Source organism: Benincasa hispida, chromosome 3 (genome assembly GCF_009727055.1).
Source record: "Benincasa hispida cultivar B227 chromosome 3, ASM972705v1, whole genome shotgun sequence".
Classification (NCBI taxonomy): Eukaryota; Viridiplantae; Streptophyta; class Magnoliopsida; order Cucurbitales; family Cucurbitaceae; genus Benincasa; species Benincasa hispida.
Window position 1 is genome coordinate 33888454 of NC_052351.1, and position 18829 is coordinate 33907282.

An 18829-nucleotide genomic window follows, 5' to 3' on the forward strand; every position below is an offset into this window, starting at 1 on the left:
AGCCCAAAGGCCGATCCTCCAAGAAGATCAACGAGCTCAAGGACGATCATCCAAGAAGATCATCAAGCCCAAAGGCCGATCCTCTAAGAAGATCAACAAGCCCAATCCAAGAAGATCAACAAGCTCATTCGAGAAGATCAACCGACTTAACGATTATAGTTTATTTTAAAAGGCATCAAAATACTATGTATTAGAGATTATACTCATTTTCCACAAAATTAATACAAATACAAAGTTCAAGTTCCACGAAATAAACTTCTCTTGAAATCTCGTGCGAACATTTGCATATAGTCAAATTTGGTTTTGAAAGATTAAAAAACATGTTTTTTATTTTCAAAATGAAAAAAATGATTTTAATCATTTAAAAATCAAAACATAAACTAAAAGTCGATGGTTCGACTTTTGATACCTCATCCCTCAATGTTTAAATTCAAAATAATAATAATAATCATGTGAAAAAAATATCATTTTGGTCCTCATATCTTGAAGTTTGTTCAATTTTATTTCCTATACTTTCGATTATCCAATTTTAGTCCCCGTACATCCAATAAATCTTAAATTTAGTTTCTAAAAGTTAGCTTCTATTGAAATTGATAGACTAATAATAATAATAATAATTTTCATGCAAGAAAATAAAATATGTGAATATATTTTAAAATTTATAACAAAAATATTATAGATAACAAAAACTTCACTAAAAAAAATCAACGATAAACTAGAATTGAGAACTAAATTTAAATTTATTGAAAATAAAGAAACTAAAATTGCACAATTAAAAGTATATATACTAAAAGTAAACAAATTTTAAAATATAAAGACCAAAATGGTAATTTAATTTAATAAAAATGTAATAATAATAATAATAATAATAATAACGAAAATGAAAATCACCCTTAAAATACGAGAAGTAACCCAACGTATGTGAAGCCAAAACCCTAACCCCTGAATCTCTCTCCATCGCAGTGGTTTCCTCATTTTCATCGACCGATCGAATCCGATGGCTTTCTTCTCCACTGTAAGGCGCGTTCTTAATGGATCTTCTTCTTCCTCCATTCTCCGATCCCAGTGGACTGCCGTTCGTCTCAGCTCAACTCTCACATCCCCAAGGCTCTTCATCAGTGGTACGTCTCGCAGAAAAAAATGAATGAGAATCATCTTGTGACGCCTTTCTTCTTATTTGGATTATTGAGAATGATTCGGAAATCTAGTATTGGAATCAATTTTCTGTTTGGATACTGAGAAATTTCTGATGTTGTTGGCTTACCCTTTATCTCTTACACTCGAACAATTAGTTTCAGAGCACTAAATGGAATCCAGTTAATCAGAGATTTTCTGTTCTGTTGCATACCCTTTATTTCTGGTCTCTTTTTTCAATTGGATGCGTCTTTTCCTATTTGCATATATGAAATTGCGTCACTCTTCAGTGGTGGGGCTTGTTTTGGTGTAGGAAAATTAGAAATTTATTCCGATCTTAATGATACTTGTCATTTATCAATACGTAGATTTGTGTGCCTGCTTGATAGCTGTAGCAGTTCCTGCATTGGAAAGTTCCTAGAATGCTTTGCCAATTAGAACAGAAGCACACTGCTGTACAACCTGTAGAACATATCTTGTTCAAGTAAGGTCGTAAGAAAGCTTTGCTAAGTCATTTCTTATGTGATATGATATGCCCTTTGCATTCGAAGGTCTGCAGTTTGGTTGACAAACCTTCCAAAGAATGAAGGGAGTAGGCATGATGAGAGTACTAAAACCAAACTCTCTGAAGAACGAATGGAGTAGTAAAGCATTGATAAACCTTCTCATTAGATAAAATTCATGAGACAGCACCCTCAATGCCTACATTTTCTATTAACAATTTAACACATTATGAAGCGATATATATTATTTTATTTCATGGACGTAGACCATTTTTAAATGCTTATGTTATGAAAGATAATAGATGAAGGTAATATGAAAATCATAGAAATTGTTCTTGTTGTAGTTGATATTAATGGATAGATATGATGTTTATCATAATCTAATATTCTTTATTAGGAGGCATGACTTGGATAAAGGGCTAAGAGATCATGGTTACAATCCATGGTAGTCACCTACTTGAGATTTAATATCCTATGAGTTTTCTTTATACCCAAATGTTGTAGGGTTAGACGGATTGTCTCGTGAGATTAGTCGAGGTCAATAAACTAAGTTGTTTGATCTGTTTTGGATCATGTATGCTTGGGAAAGTCTCACTCCTATAAAATGAACAGGTCTTTCAAGATTAACAACAGATGAGAAACTGCAGGAAGCATTCTCTTCCTTTGGTCAGCTTGTAGAAGGTTTAAAACTCTCTCTCCCTCTCTCCAATTTACAATTATATGAACATTTGTTGCGGAGTGCAACATATTGACATTGCCTCAACATCTGTACAGCGAAGGTTATAACCGATAGGGTGACGGGAAGATCGAAGGGCTTCGGCTTTGTATCCTACAACACAATTGAAGAGGCTGAGAAAGCTAGAGAAGAAATGAATGCCAAGTTTTTGGATGGGTGGGTTATTTTTGTTGATCCTGCCAAACCCAGGGAGCCCAGGGAGCCTAGGCCTCCTCCACAGCCTCAACCTGAGACCTCTGAATTCGGTATCAGAACAAACAAGACAATTGGTTGGTGTGGATGATTGCTTGCAAAATTTATGAAATCTCATAGCATTTGGTCGTTTTTTCCAATAGCATATGGTTGAATTTGATGTATGGCCATCATCCATGGGTACTATAGATAAAATTCATGAGACAGCACTCTCAAGGGAGCCTCAAAACTGCCAGAAAGAGGGTATTTTGGCCTTGGGGTACTTGTTATAAGTATGGATTTGGATCCAGAAAAGTATTTATTGACCTAGGTTTATTATTCATACTTTAATTTTTAACTTATACGTATTTTGTTATAGTTTTATATTTAATTATTCTATTTTGCTCTCTAATTTTCTGTGGAAAATGAGAACCTATTTTGGTATTTTTGTTTATATCTTAGACTAATATTCGAATGTAATATCACACCAATGACTAAATCAAAATATTAGTCTAGACTAGATTGCATGTTTTATTCTGCGGTTGATAATTGTTTATGCATCCGTTTGATAATCATTTATCATTTCTTCATTTTTCCGAAGTAAATGTTTGAATTCTTATCTTAATTCTAAAAATAAAAAATAATAATAATAAAACTTGGCCTTCACAACTTTTTAATGACAATTTTTGTTTATTTTCAAAACGTGATTTAAATTTTGAAAACTTTATAAGACAATACAACAAACGAATCGTAATGTTTTTCAGCTTTATTTTTTTTTTGAAAAAAAAAGGTCCTTTCTATTTTTTATTTTTGTCTCTTTTCTATGTTTGAAAAACTTATAAGTAGAAAGACTAAAATAAAATATCTTTCAAAGTAGAGAGCAAAAATGATGTTTTAACCTAAAAATACTGCATATTACAAACAAGATAAAACTTGATCCAACAAAGTGGGCTAATTAAATAAAGCGTTCTTGATCAGATAAAGTGTTACTTTTTTTTACAACCGCCAATTGTTAAAGACATATTGAGCTTCTCTTTCTATGAATAACGATAGTAAATTATCAAGTGCAGTTGTAGCATATGCTGGGAGGAGTGTTTTGTTTTGTTTTGTTTTTTCTGGGCAAGAAAGTAACAATAAAACAACCAACTATACGAGTGAAGAAAATCACTTGGGGTATGGAATGCAAAAGAAAAGAAGTCGTATAAAATCACTTGGGGTATGGAATGCAAAAGAAAAGAAGTCGTATAAAATCACTTGGGGTATGGAATGCAAAAGAAAAGAAGTCGTATAAAATCACTTGGGGTATGGAATGCAAGAGAAAAGAAATACTTTACTCTTCCAACACTTTAGATACAAGCGAGTGTGCAAACATATTAACATCGTCTATGAGAAAATGTGACATTGCCCAACGAGAGATAACGCCTCCTCACAAAAAAAAAAAAAAAAAGAGACCTTAGTAATGTCCACTAAGGGATCACTAAGAATAATAACAACCTCCCAACAGTCAGATTCAACCATGATGTGAGGAGTTTTTATTTGCCTTCTCTTGTTTGTGTATGAGATAAATGAATTCATGAATGGACATACCTAACTCCACAAACCATGATAGATACACCAAAACCCAACTAGGAAATATATACCAACTCAGCTTGGTAAGATTTGACATAAAAATAATGATTTAGTCTATGAACTTTTATTTGTAATATTTTAGGTCCCGTTTGGTAATTATTTTATTTTTTATTTTTTTTAAAATTAAATATATATTATCCATATTTCTTACCATGATTTGATCTTTCTTGATTATAATGATTGAATTCTTAGTCAAATTCCATAAACAAAAATAACTTTTTGAAAGTTACGCTTTTTAGTTCTCAAAATTTGGCTTGATTTAAACTATTGGTGAAAAGTAAATAATTTAGAGGTGAAAATAGTGTCCATAGATTTAATTTTCAAAAACAAAAATAAAATGATTACCAACCAGTGTCTTAAGCTTTTAACTTTGTGAAAATTTAATTTTTGAACTTAAATATGTAATAATTTTATTCATAATATTAAAAGTTAAATACATTTTTAGAATAAAGTAGATGCTAATGTTAAAAGTAAATGGACAAATTTTGAATATTACTAAAATAGAACAAAACTAAAAAATATGGGACCAACCTTATATTTTAACTTAAAATTAATTAATATGGATGTTGTTCAAACCTCATTTTGGTGCTTAAACTTTCATATTGTTTTTTCTATTTTCGATCTTGTACCTTTAAAATATTTATTTTACTCCTTAAATATTTCAATTTATTCTAATTTGATTATTGATTTATTATATATATCTTAATTCATAATGTCATAGGGTGGTCCCAAATCTTGTCGACAGGCCAACCGAATGAAAAATCCCTGGCCGATCTCCCAAGGCCGAGTCGAGAATGAACACTAATCATGAAACAATGGCCCAACCTATTAAACTTGGTCTTAATCGAGTCAAGACACGTGTCCCTCTTCTCTTTATTTTTAGTAGACTTAATGACACACACGTCAGTGAAAAAGTCTAATCCTCTGTGGATTCAATAAAATTTAAGAAATGATTTTAAATCCTATAATTTGAACTATGAAAAATGATTTTAAATTATTTATTTTATTTAAAATATTTTTACAATTTTGTGTTTGGATGATAATTGAAAAGAAAAATAAAGTTAAGAATTTACAAATAATATAGGCTTTTAAATATGATGTGTTAACTAAAAATTAGAACATGATAATGTTAATTAAATGATTTACTTTTAAATCCTATGAAATCTTACCAAATCATAACATTTTAATCAGAAAAATACTTTTTGTTAAATTAAAAACAGTATTTGAAATCACTTTAGATTTTAAAATCATTCTCATTTCTATATATACAAACAATGGAATTTATTTGAAATTCGTTATAAATTGAAATTCCTCACAATCATGAAGTTTCAAGTAAGTCGTAAATAATACTCGTCAATCGTCACAAACTTTTAAAATTTAAAATTTTGAATATATATAAAAAACCAATAGTAAACATTGTTTAAAATTTAAAAGCCAAATATAGATAGAAATTTCAAAGGTTTATTAGGGACTAAGGTGTAATTTACTATAAATTTGTAATTGGATAAATATATAATTAAAATGAATAAAAATACAACGATGTGTCCATGTCATCACGAATACGGCGTGTGTCATTCACTTTCCATTTTATTTCTCATTTCATAAAAAAAAAAAATTTAAAATTTAAAATTTAAAAAAAAAATGTCATTTCCGTTGAAAACCCGTCGTTAACCTCCTTCACATTTTCACCTTTTTCATTTTTCTGTTTTTTTTCCCGAGAAAAATTTCCCTTCCAATGGACACCGGCGACAAGGCTAAGAAAGGCGTCGCCGGCAGAAAAGGCGGCGGCGGACCGAAGAAAAAGCCTGTCTCTCGCTCCGTCAAAGCTGGCCTCCAGTTTCCCGTCGGCAGAATCGACCGCTACTTGAAGGAGGGCCGTTACTCTCGACGAGTGGGAACCGGCGCTCCGGTTTACCTTGCTGCTGTTCTTGAGTACCTCGCTGCAGAGGTGAATATTATACTACTTTGTTCTTCTCAGTTTTACACTTTTTGAATGTTTGTGTGTGCGAAATCAGAGCCTCTTTTTGATGGATTCAATGCTTGGATTTAAGTGCATTTTCTTTATTTCTTGTCAATGGCTTTGAATTTGATTTTCTTAGCTCTTTCTTTTCGGAGATAAAAATCCCCAATCTGATGGATTTAGGTGTTTTTTTAAATTCTATCTATTCTCTCTATGTGGTTTTGTATATATAAACAAGTCCATTCTAAGTTCTCGTACAATCTAGAAAGAAAGAAAAAAAATCACCTACAGTTTTTGTTTTTTTTTAAAAAAAAAAAAAATGGAATTTAAGGTCTGTTTGGTATCAATTTCACTTTCACTTTCTTGTTTTTGAAATTTATGATTGTTTGGTCCACTTTTCCTATTATTGTTATCACGCTTTTGTAAAGGTACACTTAAATCTCTGGTCAAATTCTTAAAACAAATACAAATTTTGGCTTTGATTTTTGAAAACGATTATTGGAACGTAGATAATAACACAACATAGGAACTTTGATGGGTGAAAGTAGTGTATCTGAATTTAATTTCTTTTAGGTTTTTAGAAAAGAAAAAATTGAGTTGTTTTCGAATGAGATCTAAATTATTTTCTAATGTTACTGTTTATGATTTGGAAAATGATTTTGAATGAAAGTACTTTCAGAAAATGCATGGAAACTAAAAATAAAAATTTCATCAAACGCTAGTGATCAAAATACAGAAATTTGTAAACAAATAATTGGATGAAAAATAGAATTTTTCAAAAACAAATTCATTTTTTTTTTCAAATATTTAATATGAAAAATTAGAAATTCAATCTGGATAGATTCCCAACTGCCCCCGTTATCCGCTTTGCTTGCTTTTAATTTTTATAACTTACACAGGAGTTTGATAATAATACTGGAAGTGGTACACTTTTTTTTGTTTTGGGTGCAGTGGTGATTTAATATAATATTATTTTATTTTCAATTAATATTGATAATTATTTGTCAATTATTAATACTAATTGATTTCTTTTTTAGTACAATTGGAGGAGAGGGGATTTGTTTGCAAATTTTCGAACAAGGAATTATTAAGAATTCCTTTAAGCATATACTATCACCTATCAGTTTAAATACTGAATTATGCTTTAGGTTTTGGAACTGGCTGGGAATGCAGCAAGAGACAACAAGAAGAACAGGATCATCCCGAGACACGTCCTTTTGGCTGTGAGGAACGACGAGGAACTTGGGAAGCTTCTTGCCGGGGTGACGATCGCTCATGGTGGGGTGCTTCCGAACATCAACCCGGTCCTTCTTCGAAAGAAATCCGAGAGGGCGGTGGCAGCAGCAAAGGAGCCCAAGTCTTCTTCCAAGAGCACCAGGTCCCCCAAGAAGGCCTAGCTTTGCTTCTCATATGCCCCCACCCACTTATTTCTGTATTTAGATTGGACTTATCTTCATGTTTAGGACCACTTTATCTGTTTGTGCCTTTATATTGTAGGACATTCCTTTGTGTTCACAACTCAGTTGAAATAATGTAAGATTTAACCTTTCTTATGAATCTTTGTATCTTCCTCCACTAATGGGTTGATGTATTTGGGACATGGCCTTCAATGTATGGATTGAATGATTGGATCATGGGATGGATAAAATTAGACCACCATGCTATGTGATTTGCTCTTGAATATTTCTAGATGTCTAATGGTTTGAAATATGGAGATAATTAGAACTAAAATTGGAACTCTCATCAATCGGATGTTGGTAAAAATTCGAGTCAATTTAACCTTTGCGAGTCAACATGAGCATAATTTAATTGATTAATAGGTGAAGGATTCAGATTTTTCCGTCAATTTGTAATTGAAATGTTAATGAAAACATTTTTGGTCCATGGGAGAGAAGTTTGGAAGGAGATATTTGATGGTGAGAAAATTAAATATCTTGGTCCATGAGAGAGAAAAGGGTGGGAATTATTTTGTCTTTTTTCTGAAAAAAGAATAATTATAGTTACTTTCTTATTTAATTTAAAAAATAAATCATTTTAGAAAAAAAATTTAAATATATAATCACGAAAAATAACTTTTTAAAATGTATTTAAAACACTTTTCATGAAAAGAGTTTAAATAAAAATAAGTTTGTTGAAAAATCCTTGGTCAATCTAAAAATGCTATTAATTTACTAGTTTATACTCAGAAAAGCATACACAATATTTTTTACTTGTATTTCACATTTGTTAATACTTCTCAAAAACCGGTCAATAAGAAAAGAAAATTTAAAAATATTGAAAAAACAAAACCACTTCAAAATATATTGCACGACAAACAAAAAGAATTAAATTAAACAAATGGTAATGTTGAGTTGAACTCAAAACAGAGGATCTGATTTTTAGGAATGACTTGGAGTTAGAATTCCCTAATCCCTAATGATATTTCTGCCAAAAGAAAAGAAATAAACATACCAATTCTCAAGTGTGGAGAATTAGCTAAAATGAGCCTAATTCGACCAACAATGTTACAACCTCGAAGTTAGAGAATAAGTGCACAGATATTGACCACGAGGATAACTGATTGAAGAGAGAGAGAGAGAGATCGGATGGGATCAATGATCATGGAACCCAATAAGACTAGTAGAATAGAAAGTATAGATTCATTACAATAGGCTTTAAAAAAAAATCAAAAAATAAAGCCATTACTCTAACACTAGTATGATAGCTGTGTAACATATTTTGGTTCAATCCTTGATACAATCATTTATCAGCATCATCTTTTCCCTAACATATAGCAGTGTAAATTCAAGTATGAAAGCATATTAACAAACCATAGAGACGACGAACTTTTTCCCTTTGAAACAAAACCAATTTCGATGAAGGCTTTCCAATGTATTATGATGTGAATGTAATCACGATTACAAATTTTGCTTAGAGGTGACTACCGCCTCAAGCTCTCCACAATGTAGTCTGCATAGAGGTTCCTGCATTAAAAAAGAAAAAGAACAAACACAATCATTCATTCATCAGATCAAAGCTGGCTGTGCTATTGGTGTTAGAATTAATATTATTAATTTTATTAATGGGTAACAATGTAAGTTGTTAATAATATGTATTGTTATCCTTAGGTGAAATAAGTGGTATAAGTGGTCTAATTAGGACCCATTAACTTCCAATTAGAGGTGTGACCCGCTGAGCAGATATGGGCCCATTAACTTTAGCAGATTGTGGGAAACCTTATAGTTAATCTATAAATACATAGTTATGGTGTTCCTTCACTCTCCTATTCCGTATCTAATAGTGAGGTTAGCCCACAGGTCCAAGTTACACAAAATCTGACAACCCTACTCAAGCCCTACTCATGGATTAGGTATTTCACATAAGGTTGTTGATTTTGGCTTACACCAGGCATGGATCCTTTATTGATCATAATAGACTAAAGTTTATTCTAACAATTTGTATCAACAAATTACAGATGCGGGAAAAAATTTGCATTGCCTCAGGGTAACAATTGCTTACATTGAGTGTTTGATGGCCATGAAGGCATCAGCGGCTGGCAGAAAGTCATTCACAGCTACCTCCTTGTTCTCATTCTTCTTGTCTGAATAGTTTTGTCAAGGAAACATTACAAGATGAGGATAAAAAGTTATAAGGAATGATTAGGATGGTACTGTAAGGTATCAAACTAATTTTAGGATACAGTCTTCAAAGAAGCGGCGAATCTCAGCCAATCGATGTGGTGGGAGCTCCTTGATGTCATTGTAGTGACGATATTCGGGATCATCAGCACAAACTGCTATAATCTTGTCATCTTTTTCACCCTGTATTAATTAATTATAATTAGACCTCTCTTATTTAAGAAAAATAAAAGGTAGCATTTATTCAAGAAGAGTTACCTGGTCAATCATAGGCATAAGGCCTATAGCTTTAGCCCTCAGAAAACATCCAGGAAGAACTGGCTCCTAGAAATATTTCAGAAGAACATCAAGTGAAATATGCAGCATATTATTACAAGTGCAACTTCCATTAAAGAAATAATTGTAGTCATACCTGCATGATGACCAAGACATCCATGGGATCGTTGTCCTCGCAAAGAGTTCGAGGAATGAAGCCATAGTTATGAGGGTACACAACAGATGAGTAAAGAATCCGATCAACCTGAACAAACGTGGGCCGTTTTATCGAACTGATGACAGATAAAATCCAACACAAATACAGGTCAGCGTATTATTACCTTGATCAGACCAGTTCTTTTGTCAAGTTCGTACTTCACTTTGCTTCCTTTTCCTATTTCAACCACCTGCATGATGAAAATTAATCAAAACTCATCAATTTAAGCATCAATATTCTAAAACTTTTGTAGCAGCTAAAGTGCTAATATAAGAAGAAGAGAACAGGGTAGCAATTAAGAATACTGATCCGCCACTTGAACATCAATGTCCAACTATAAAGTTGTTATGGTTCAAGCCTCATGGCAACTCATGAAATTATATCACATACTAATATAACCATTTTAAAAGAAAACGGATATTATGGAATTCAGGACAGCATCTTACACAGTTGAAAATCTTTGGAGCATCAGGTCCTGAATTAGAATTGAAAATTTGTTTATTAGTAACTCATTCTAACTATAAAATCTCAGCCACATAAAAGGTACAATAAATGACAGTGAGGTATATCGCATACCTATTTCAAGATCATGCCAGGGATGTGCAGCAACAGACCTCCTAGTCATTGATGAAAGTATTCTCTCATTTAGTGGTGGGTGTGGGGAAGGATGAGCATTGTTTGTTGTTCCATTTGGTGAAGGAGCCATAACAGCAAGCTGGAAGTGTAAACAGAAAATCAGCACATTTACTTTCAAAAGAAAGTTCAATTTGAGGATGTATCTTAAGACACCCTATAAAGCATACATTTCCAAGCACGTTATTCATTTAACATCAATACTTATAGCAGACCAGTATAATCAGAAAAGGAAGTTTGATCAAGATATATAAATTTATATGTCCCATGGATGTAACAAGTGCCTTACACCATCAAGTTTATACTAAACATCATCATAAATAGAGAAATGAATGAAGTTTACATTAAGCGTGAACATATTTAAGAATTACTGACCGGCATATGAAAGATATGGTGCAAGGAAAAGCCCAATATCTTATACATGAATGGAATTCTGAAGAAAGAATGCATAATCAGAAGTGCCTATTAAAACTTTAAACATCAAACGCTATCCAAAAGCTAATGCAACATTAACAATGGAAAGTGGAGATAGTAGCACCATATTCGTCGTGCTCTTTTGCAGGTTTATCAGATTCGACCAGTCAACATACTCGTGATCATAGAAGAAGACAGAGTACTAACTTATATTGCAACATCAACTTGCACTTTCAAGAGTAAGAAATCAGGATCAATAATTGTGAAAATAACAATCGAAACAAAAGTCCATTCAGGGGTATTCAAAAGCAACACAGAATACAAAGTCACGTCTTCTTCTTCGTAGGTCTTATACATTCACAAACGGAGACACTGATCCTTCAGATTCATAAATTAATGAGCATCATCATGATTATTGTCATTGAACGATAACCGAAATATCAGCAGTACCATCAACTTCACAGGTCTTCAACAAAACACACGTGGCAATTGACATTGCCCCTAAGGAATAAGATTTAAAAAAAAAAAAAAATGTATGTTGATTTTAGGTAGAATTAAAAACGATAGATCCAAAGACCGCGTGCTTATTGACTAGATTGCTACGTCCACAACTTTAAATATCAATATTCATAACTTCCAGATACGAAAAACTTCCGTCAAGCACTCAAGTACGAATTCATTCTCTCTTTTCTATATTTTAACCCTACGGTTTTCGTTTTGACTATCTGCTTAGTTTCTCTTTAATCTCCGCCCCTCTGCCTTTCTGCCTCTCTCAGGTAGCCATCTAAGCGGAGTAACAGTTATCAACGTTTTCAATACGACACAACACAACGCCTCTTGTAGCCACAGATTCACAATGCATTCATAAGTAGATTACCGGCAATAAATTGGAGCAAAAGAAACTAAACAAACAACGATCGCCTGGATCTATCAGACCAGCACCTTCCATGCAAACGAGGTAGAATAAAGATAGATATATTTAATAGAAAACAAACTCCATTAATCACAATATAGTTCAAGAGCAGTCAAAATCAGTCATCCGCTCCCGTAACTCCATTCAAAAACTTTCAAACAACGCCGCAAGGAGCCATATGGCAAACAAACAAGATTCAAGATTCATTCCAGTGTGGATCTCCACGAGCACAGAGAGAGCCAGAAGCAAGAACTAAGAAGAAACCGAAAGTAAAAGCTGGAGATATTGAAGATCTAGAGCTCAGAAATCGAACCTGAAAAAGCTTTGGAGGAGAAATGGAAATGGAAGGCAAAAACCGAAGCGCGGATCTCAATGCAAGAGATTGAGCTTCAAGGAAGAACAAGCAAGAAATGCTCTGCAGGAGAGAAAGCAAAGAGGAGCTGTACGATACACGTTCCCGCTCTCTTCCTCTTACACCATTTTAAAGGGAACGAAAGAGGAGAGAGAAAGAACAGAGCAGACAAAAGCGAAAATTCTCCAGTTTCTTCAGCGAATTAAAAAATGAAAATTCAAAAAAGGAAAAAATTATTAAAAAAAAAAGAAATAAAACAGGAAATAAAAGATGAAATCAATTTAGATTCTAAACTTTCTATTTAATCAAATTCGACGCCCAAATTCATCTGACCTTAGTTCAATTTTGTTTGACCATTAATCTTAACGAAATCCAATGTTAAAATCTTCAAAAACTCCACAATTTTAATAAAATAAGGATTTACACAAAAAAAAATAATAATTTATCTAAGACAAATATTAATTATAACTTCAAATGACAAAATTGCTGACAAATATGTGAGTGATATCATATTTATAAATAAATTAGTTTATTTTACTATATTTGAAAATAGTCCTATTAATTATAAAATAATTTTATCAAAATTCATTCATTTTCAAAAAGGAAAAAACAAACAAACAAATGAACTCCTCATATTTTTTCTAAAATTTTATCAATTTTATATAATACATAAATGTAAAAAAAAAAATTAAAAAAAATATCAATTTACATCCCTAAATTTTGGTGGTTATATCAATTTAGAACAAAAACTAATTATCTTATCAATTTAGATGTTGAACTTTTTAATTTAAACCTCAAATTAATAATTATATCAATTTAAACTCGAACTTTTATAAATGTATCAATTTAAATATTGAATTTTCATAAATTTATCAATTTAAATCTTATATTATATTTTATTTAGATACACATATAAAAGTTTAAGATTTAATGATATATTTATGTAAATTCGTGATTTAAATTAATATAATTATTAGTTTGGAGTTTAAATAGATAAAAGTCTCAAAATTCATAAATATAAATAGATATTTATCCAATTTCTCTTAGTTATAGGGTTAAAATTGCAGTCATGCTTTACCGAATATACCCATTTTCCTTTTATTTACCATTTTTTTAATTTCAGATACAGTTGTTATTCGTGAGTCAGTACGCGTTGTTTCGGTCCGATGACTGGACTGGGACCCACTAAGAAAACGGAGGTTTTTTTTTTGTTAACGGTCGTGCGGTGCGGTGCGGTTTGTTTGGTTTGATCCAATGGCGTTACCGTGACCGTTAGCTTAAGCGTTGGCCAAGCCAAGACGGTGAGGAGTCTTTATTACGTGTTTGGTTGAAAATTCATAAAGCAGCATTTTCTTTTTCTTTTTTTTTTCCTCCGTTTCCTCGGTTTCTTTTTTCATATGACGTTTTCATCATTAAAAAAAATTGAAATAAATAATTTAATATAAAAAATGAATCGTATTTCATATTGTTATTGTTTCTTGATATATGTTTTATAGAATTGAATATAAAAACTATCAAACACGCCATTAGTTATTATAGATATTAAAAGTATAAAATTTTTATAATTTTTGGAATTTTAGAAATGTTCGTAAGAAATTATTTATAAAAAAAGGAAACAAGGAATAATAGACATTAATTATTTTTTTAAAGGAAAATTAAATTAAAAATGTTGTTATGAATAGGCATTTAAAACTTCTAGCAAATTTAGTTCAACTTCAATTGATATAAGTTTTAGATATCTATTACATAGTTACTCTAATCATGTTCTCAAATTGGGTTAGATTGGTTATATTTATAGCTAAAATTAAATACTACCTTTTGAGTTTTTTTCATATTCATTGATATGCTAACGTTTTATTTTTACTATTTTGAAAATACAAATGCATGTTTGAAATGACTTTAAACACATAAAAGGTAATTCAAAAACACCGATCATTTTTTTGTTTAGTGATATTTTTAGATGTCTTTCAGGATTTTATTACAATATTTCAAGAGTTGGATTGTATTTTAATACGATATCTAATTAGGTTATTTGTATTTGGTTCCCTTCGTACATATTTCATCAGGTTAGATTAATTCACGTCATCATATTTTTTTATATATGATTTTTTTGTTCAACAACTGCAAAGGTAAGTATCAAACAATTGACCTATATAATAATAATTAATATCTTATCTATTGAATTATTCCCAACATGACTTTAAAAAGTAAAGTCTCGAGTTTATGTGCATTCATCAAAATTATTGGACAACATAGTATGACTTAAATGATATAAGACATATATTATCGATCAATAGGCTGGATGTTTGAATTCCCCACCATACATATTGTTGAGCAAAAAAAAAAAGGCAAAATCCAATCACAACGAAAAATTTTAAAAGCTAGATAATGTTGAGTTTTGACAAAATATTAGAAGAGCAATTGTCTCAAATTGAGAATCTTCAAGAAAGTTACGAGCTCAAAGCACAATAAAAGGAGTCTCATGACTTTAGTTTCAAATCATTCTAAGTTGTGTGTGCTAACTCTAGTTCAATTTCATTTATGTAATCTCTAGTTTGAAAGCGAGAAAAATGGTATGAGTGGTACAAACTTTAAGAGAGCATTACTGGAATTAAAATAAAAAAGGTGAAATTATTATGTGTGATTGTAACGATTTTTTATCATAGAGGATTGCTTTTTGGTGGATTGTGGCTTTTCTTCGGTTTTAGAGTTTTTTTTCTTTCATAAATTCTCGTATTTCCATGTCGGTTGCTTTATTTTAATTTCTCGCAAGTTTTTCAGTTAAAATTTATTTAAATTAATGACTATGTTATTTTTTTCCTTAAAAATTAGTTAGATTTTTTTCCTTCCAAACTAAATTATTAATTTCCATATTCACATTGAAATTAATAAATGATAAATTTATAGAGGTCTTTTCATATATAATAAAATGACCAACTTATTTATAAATATAGTAAAATGACAAAAAATTTATACTATATCATTTTACAATATTTTCAAATATTTTGTTATTTAAAATATTTTCTGATTTTCTTATGTTTTATTTATATTTATAAAATACAGGGGAGATATTGATTAATCCATAATATGTATATTTTGTCAAAAAAAAATCTTAATATCTATATATTCTCTATGGATATATATATATAGATGACATCAATGAATGGATAGATATTTCAAAAGAAGTAATATTTGGATGCATTTCAGATATCATCTATCTTTATGTATTTTTTTTTACCAATTGCATCTAAAAAATATTAAAATATTTTGAAAAAGAAACAAAATTTGTTACATAATAAATTATGATTGGACAATTTCAGGATGAAATTTGCACTAAATATTTTTGTCGGTGCTTGGGTGGACCGTCACTCGTGTGCAAAGGTACAATCGCATAAAGAAAAAATATCTGGCAATCGGCGGTTAGTTAGGCGACAATGGACGTCTCCTCCAATTTTTTACGAGAATATTTCAATTTTAAATTATTTGTTTTTTTCCACGTGAATCCTTTTCAAACTACAATTTACAATTATACTTTACGCTGAATACTTTTTTTTGCTTAATATAATGTTTTCGTATTTACATTTGGCATATTTTAATTAAGCAACAATTAGTCAACATTTGAATTAGTAAATTCAATTTGTTATCTCTAAAAACCATATAAGACCATTTGCATTAGTCTCAATATCTTTGAATATTTGAATATAATATTACTAGTTCATCATGTTGAGTGAAATATAATTATTCAACATTGAAAAAATTCAAAGAAGTCATGGACTCTACTATAAAAAGAGATCATGTCTTTGGTTTCAAATCATCCTAATTATAAACATTTTGAATTTGAGTGTATGAATTCTTATTAAATTTCCTTTTGTATTATTTAGTTTGAGAGTGGAATTAAAGAGTGTGAGCAATATGAATTATTTTTATGTGATTTTAATAATTTTTTACATAGTAAAATTTTTCTGGTTCGCGGTTTTTTCTCCGGATTGGAGCTTTTCTGCATTATTTCTTGTGTTTCAACTTCTTTTAATTTTTTTTGCTTATTATTGTGATAATATTGGGAGGCCTTTCCTAACATATACTATATGCACACACATATGTTCCAAAAATTAAAGTAATTTCATTTTCTCAGGTTAGAAGGAAAGAATATTTTGTACAATCTACAAGGAGAAAATGTATACAAATAAGAGATTAATTATTTATGAAGAGATTCTATACAAAGAAGAGATTATTATTTCCGAAGAGACTCTCTAATACTGAAATATTATTATAATAGTCTAGAAAGAAACGAATTATTGAAAGTGTGTGTAAATTAAATAAAAAGAAAGACGTTATAGGAGAAAGTGAAAAGTGGAATCAATTAGAGGGAAAAAAATGTTGTAAAGAGAAATTTTGTTGGTGTATTTAAGCTAATTAGTAAGAAATAACATGCATAAAGAGATTAGTAAGGATGTATTGCGGAGACACAAACTACTTAAAAATGTCATAATTTAGTGGATAAGAAAATCAACTACCATTTCAAATACAAGTGGTTTGACCTTCGCTTTACAATTATTGAACTAAAAAAACTGTAAAAGTAAGAGAACAAAAACACTTTTCTTTGGGTAGCAAAATACCCGACCAATTACTCTCTAACCATCTCATCATGAATGAGGGGAAGAATACTTTATGAAAAACATCTTTCTCGATCAAAGAATAACCATGAAAGGAAGATAAAGCTGCTAAGACATAAACAAATTTGTTCTCCTATCCAAGGATCTGACAAAAAAAAGGAAGGTACTAACACATTTCCAACATACAAAATTATTGGAACCGGCTACCCCTGAACGGTGAAATTTGACAGTAACAAACAGTCATGAATGGCAGTCGTCAGAAATGTGGAACCTGCAAAACAAAAACTCGTTACAGGCTGAGTCGTAGATCTCGCTCTCTTTAAGACGTTTCGCGGCTCTGCCTAAGTGTGCAAATAGTTCAATTGAAACGTCACGTCGTCCCCACGATAAAACAGCTTGAATAGATAATACCGTGACCGATCAGAAACTCACACCCTTTAGACTGACTTACTCGGAAAACTTGAACGGAAGAAGGAAAAAAAAAAAGAAGCGAGGGAGAAAGGGTGATAGGAAATCGTGTTATGTCTCACTGCCAAAAAGGCTTGCGCCTTTTATAGGCCTCGAGGGCCAACAGACGATGACACAGAGAATGCTAAACTAGAGAACGTGCAATTTTGCAAAATACATGGAGCCACAGATCGTGCATGTGCGCACAGAGGATTACCTGGCCAGCTCGCGAGCGACACTTGTTGGTTCAATTTCGATTGAAAAGGAACAAAAATATTAAAATAAAATAAAAAATGATCACACACGTGCCTCGCCCTTATCCATCTGGACGGAAGGCAGCGACAGTGTGTGCGTGTGGGATATCCACCGTACCCACATTGGTCTATCTCTCTATTCCCTCTAAAATACAAGTATCCCTTGGAGCCCAAACCCAAAGTCCAAGATGATTGTATATAAAAGAGAGTTTACTTCCCAACCTAAGCAATGTGGGATTCTCAAAAGAAAATTTTCCTTTTTTAAAAACTCAAATTTTCACCAACAATCCCCCACTTGAAAATTTAAAAACATGAGAAAAGAATTTTTCATCAAGCAATATCAGTCTAAACAACACTGTGTATAAGCAAAGGTGTCTTACGACTTGAACCTTTACATAATGTAGATGATTCAGAATAAACTAGGTAACCCTTGGTTTTAAACTCTATCTCTAACAACATCTCACACACAGTATCATTAGAGTATAGTTTGAAAGTCCGTGCTTTAAGGCATAGCACGTGCATTCCAGTTTAGTGAACGCTCTAAAGAGTTTGCCTAAAAACTCTATAGGAAGCGACCTCCACTTCCACATTCACATAGGTGAGTCTATCAAGAGTACTCCTATAGTTGGGTACCCCACTTGACATCAAGTATAGATCTCATTAAGAACTAAGTTCAACTTTTCTTATGCTTCAGAATATCATACTTAAACTCTAGGTCATAGGAAGGGGACTCTGTGTTAGTTTTAGCATGATTCACTTTATGTCACTTGTGATCAATTATTATCCGTTGAACCTGTTTCTTGGGATCTCTAGTCTACAGGTTGGGTTTTCCTTATAGTGATTCATCTTTCTATAGGCATTAGTCTCATCCTTTCTGAGGTTTTGAAAACCTTCTCTCTGGCCAATCCTTTCGTCAAAGGATCTGTCAAGTTTTCATCTGTCCGTATATGATCTACTCTAACTACACCATTGGTGAGAAAC

General features: G+C 31.5%; 3 protein-coding genes across 3 annotated transcripts; 2 read left to right on the plus strand and 1 right to left on the minus strand.

The window, feature by feature from the left end:
• The first annotated feature begins 907 nt into the window (after positions 1-907).
• Positions 908-3047, plus strand: LOC120072760 (organelle RRM domain-containing protein 2, mitochondrial). The gene is made up of 3 exons (XM_039025239.1): positions 908-1121; positions 2250-2318; positions 2412-3047. The coding sequence occupies exons 1-3, from the start codon at positions 998-1000 to the stop codon at positions 2654-2656; spliced, it is 438 nt and encodes a 145-aa protein (XP_038881167.1). The 5' UTR covers positions 908-997; the 3' UTR covers positions 2657-3047.
• A 2772-nt stretch (positions 3048-5819) lies between these two features.
• Positions 5820-7789, plus strand: LOC120072871 (probable histone H2A.4). The gene is made up of 2 exons (XM_039025397.1): positions 5820-6121; positions 7282-7789. The coding sequence occupies exons 1-2, from the start codon at positions 5909-5911 to the stop codon at positions 7528-7530; spliced, it is 462 nt and encodes a 153-aa protein (XP_038881325.1). The 5' UTR covers positions 5820-5908; the 3' UTR covers positions 7531-7789.
• A 930-nt stretch (positions 7790-8719) lies between these two features.
• LOC120072522 (soluble inorganic pyrophosphatase 4-like) lies at positions 8720-12712 on the minus strand. Its single transcript, XM_039024903.1, has 9 exons — positions 12496-12712; positions 10799-10937; positions 10669-10697; positions 10347-10412; positions 10163-10270; positions 10009-10074; positions 9813-9933; positions 9632-9713; positions 8720-9096 (listed from the first exon to the last, which is right to left on the minus strand). The coding sequence occupies exons 2-9, from the start codon at positions 10926-10928 to the stop codon at positions 9054-9056; spliced, it is 645 nt and encodes a 214-aa protein (XP_038880831.1). The 5' UTR covers positions 10929-10937; positions 12496-12712; the 3' UTR covers positions 8720-9053.
• Positions 12713-18829: the final 6117 nt, after the last annotated feature.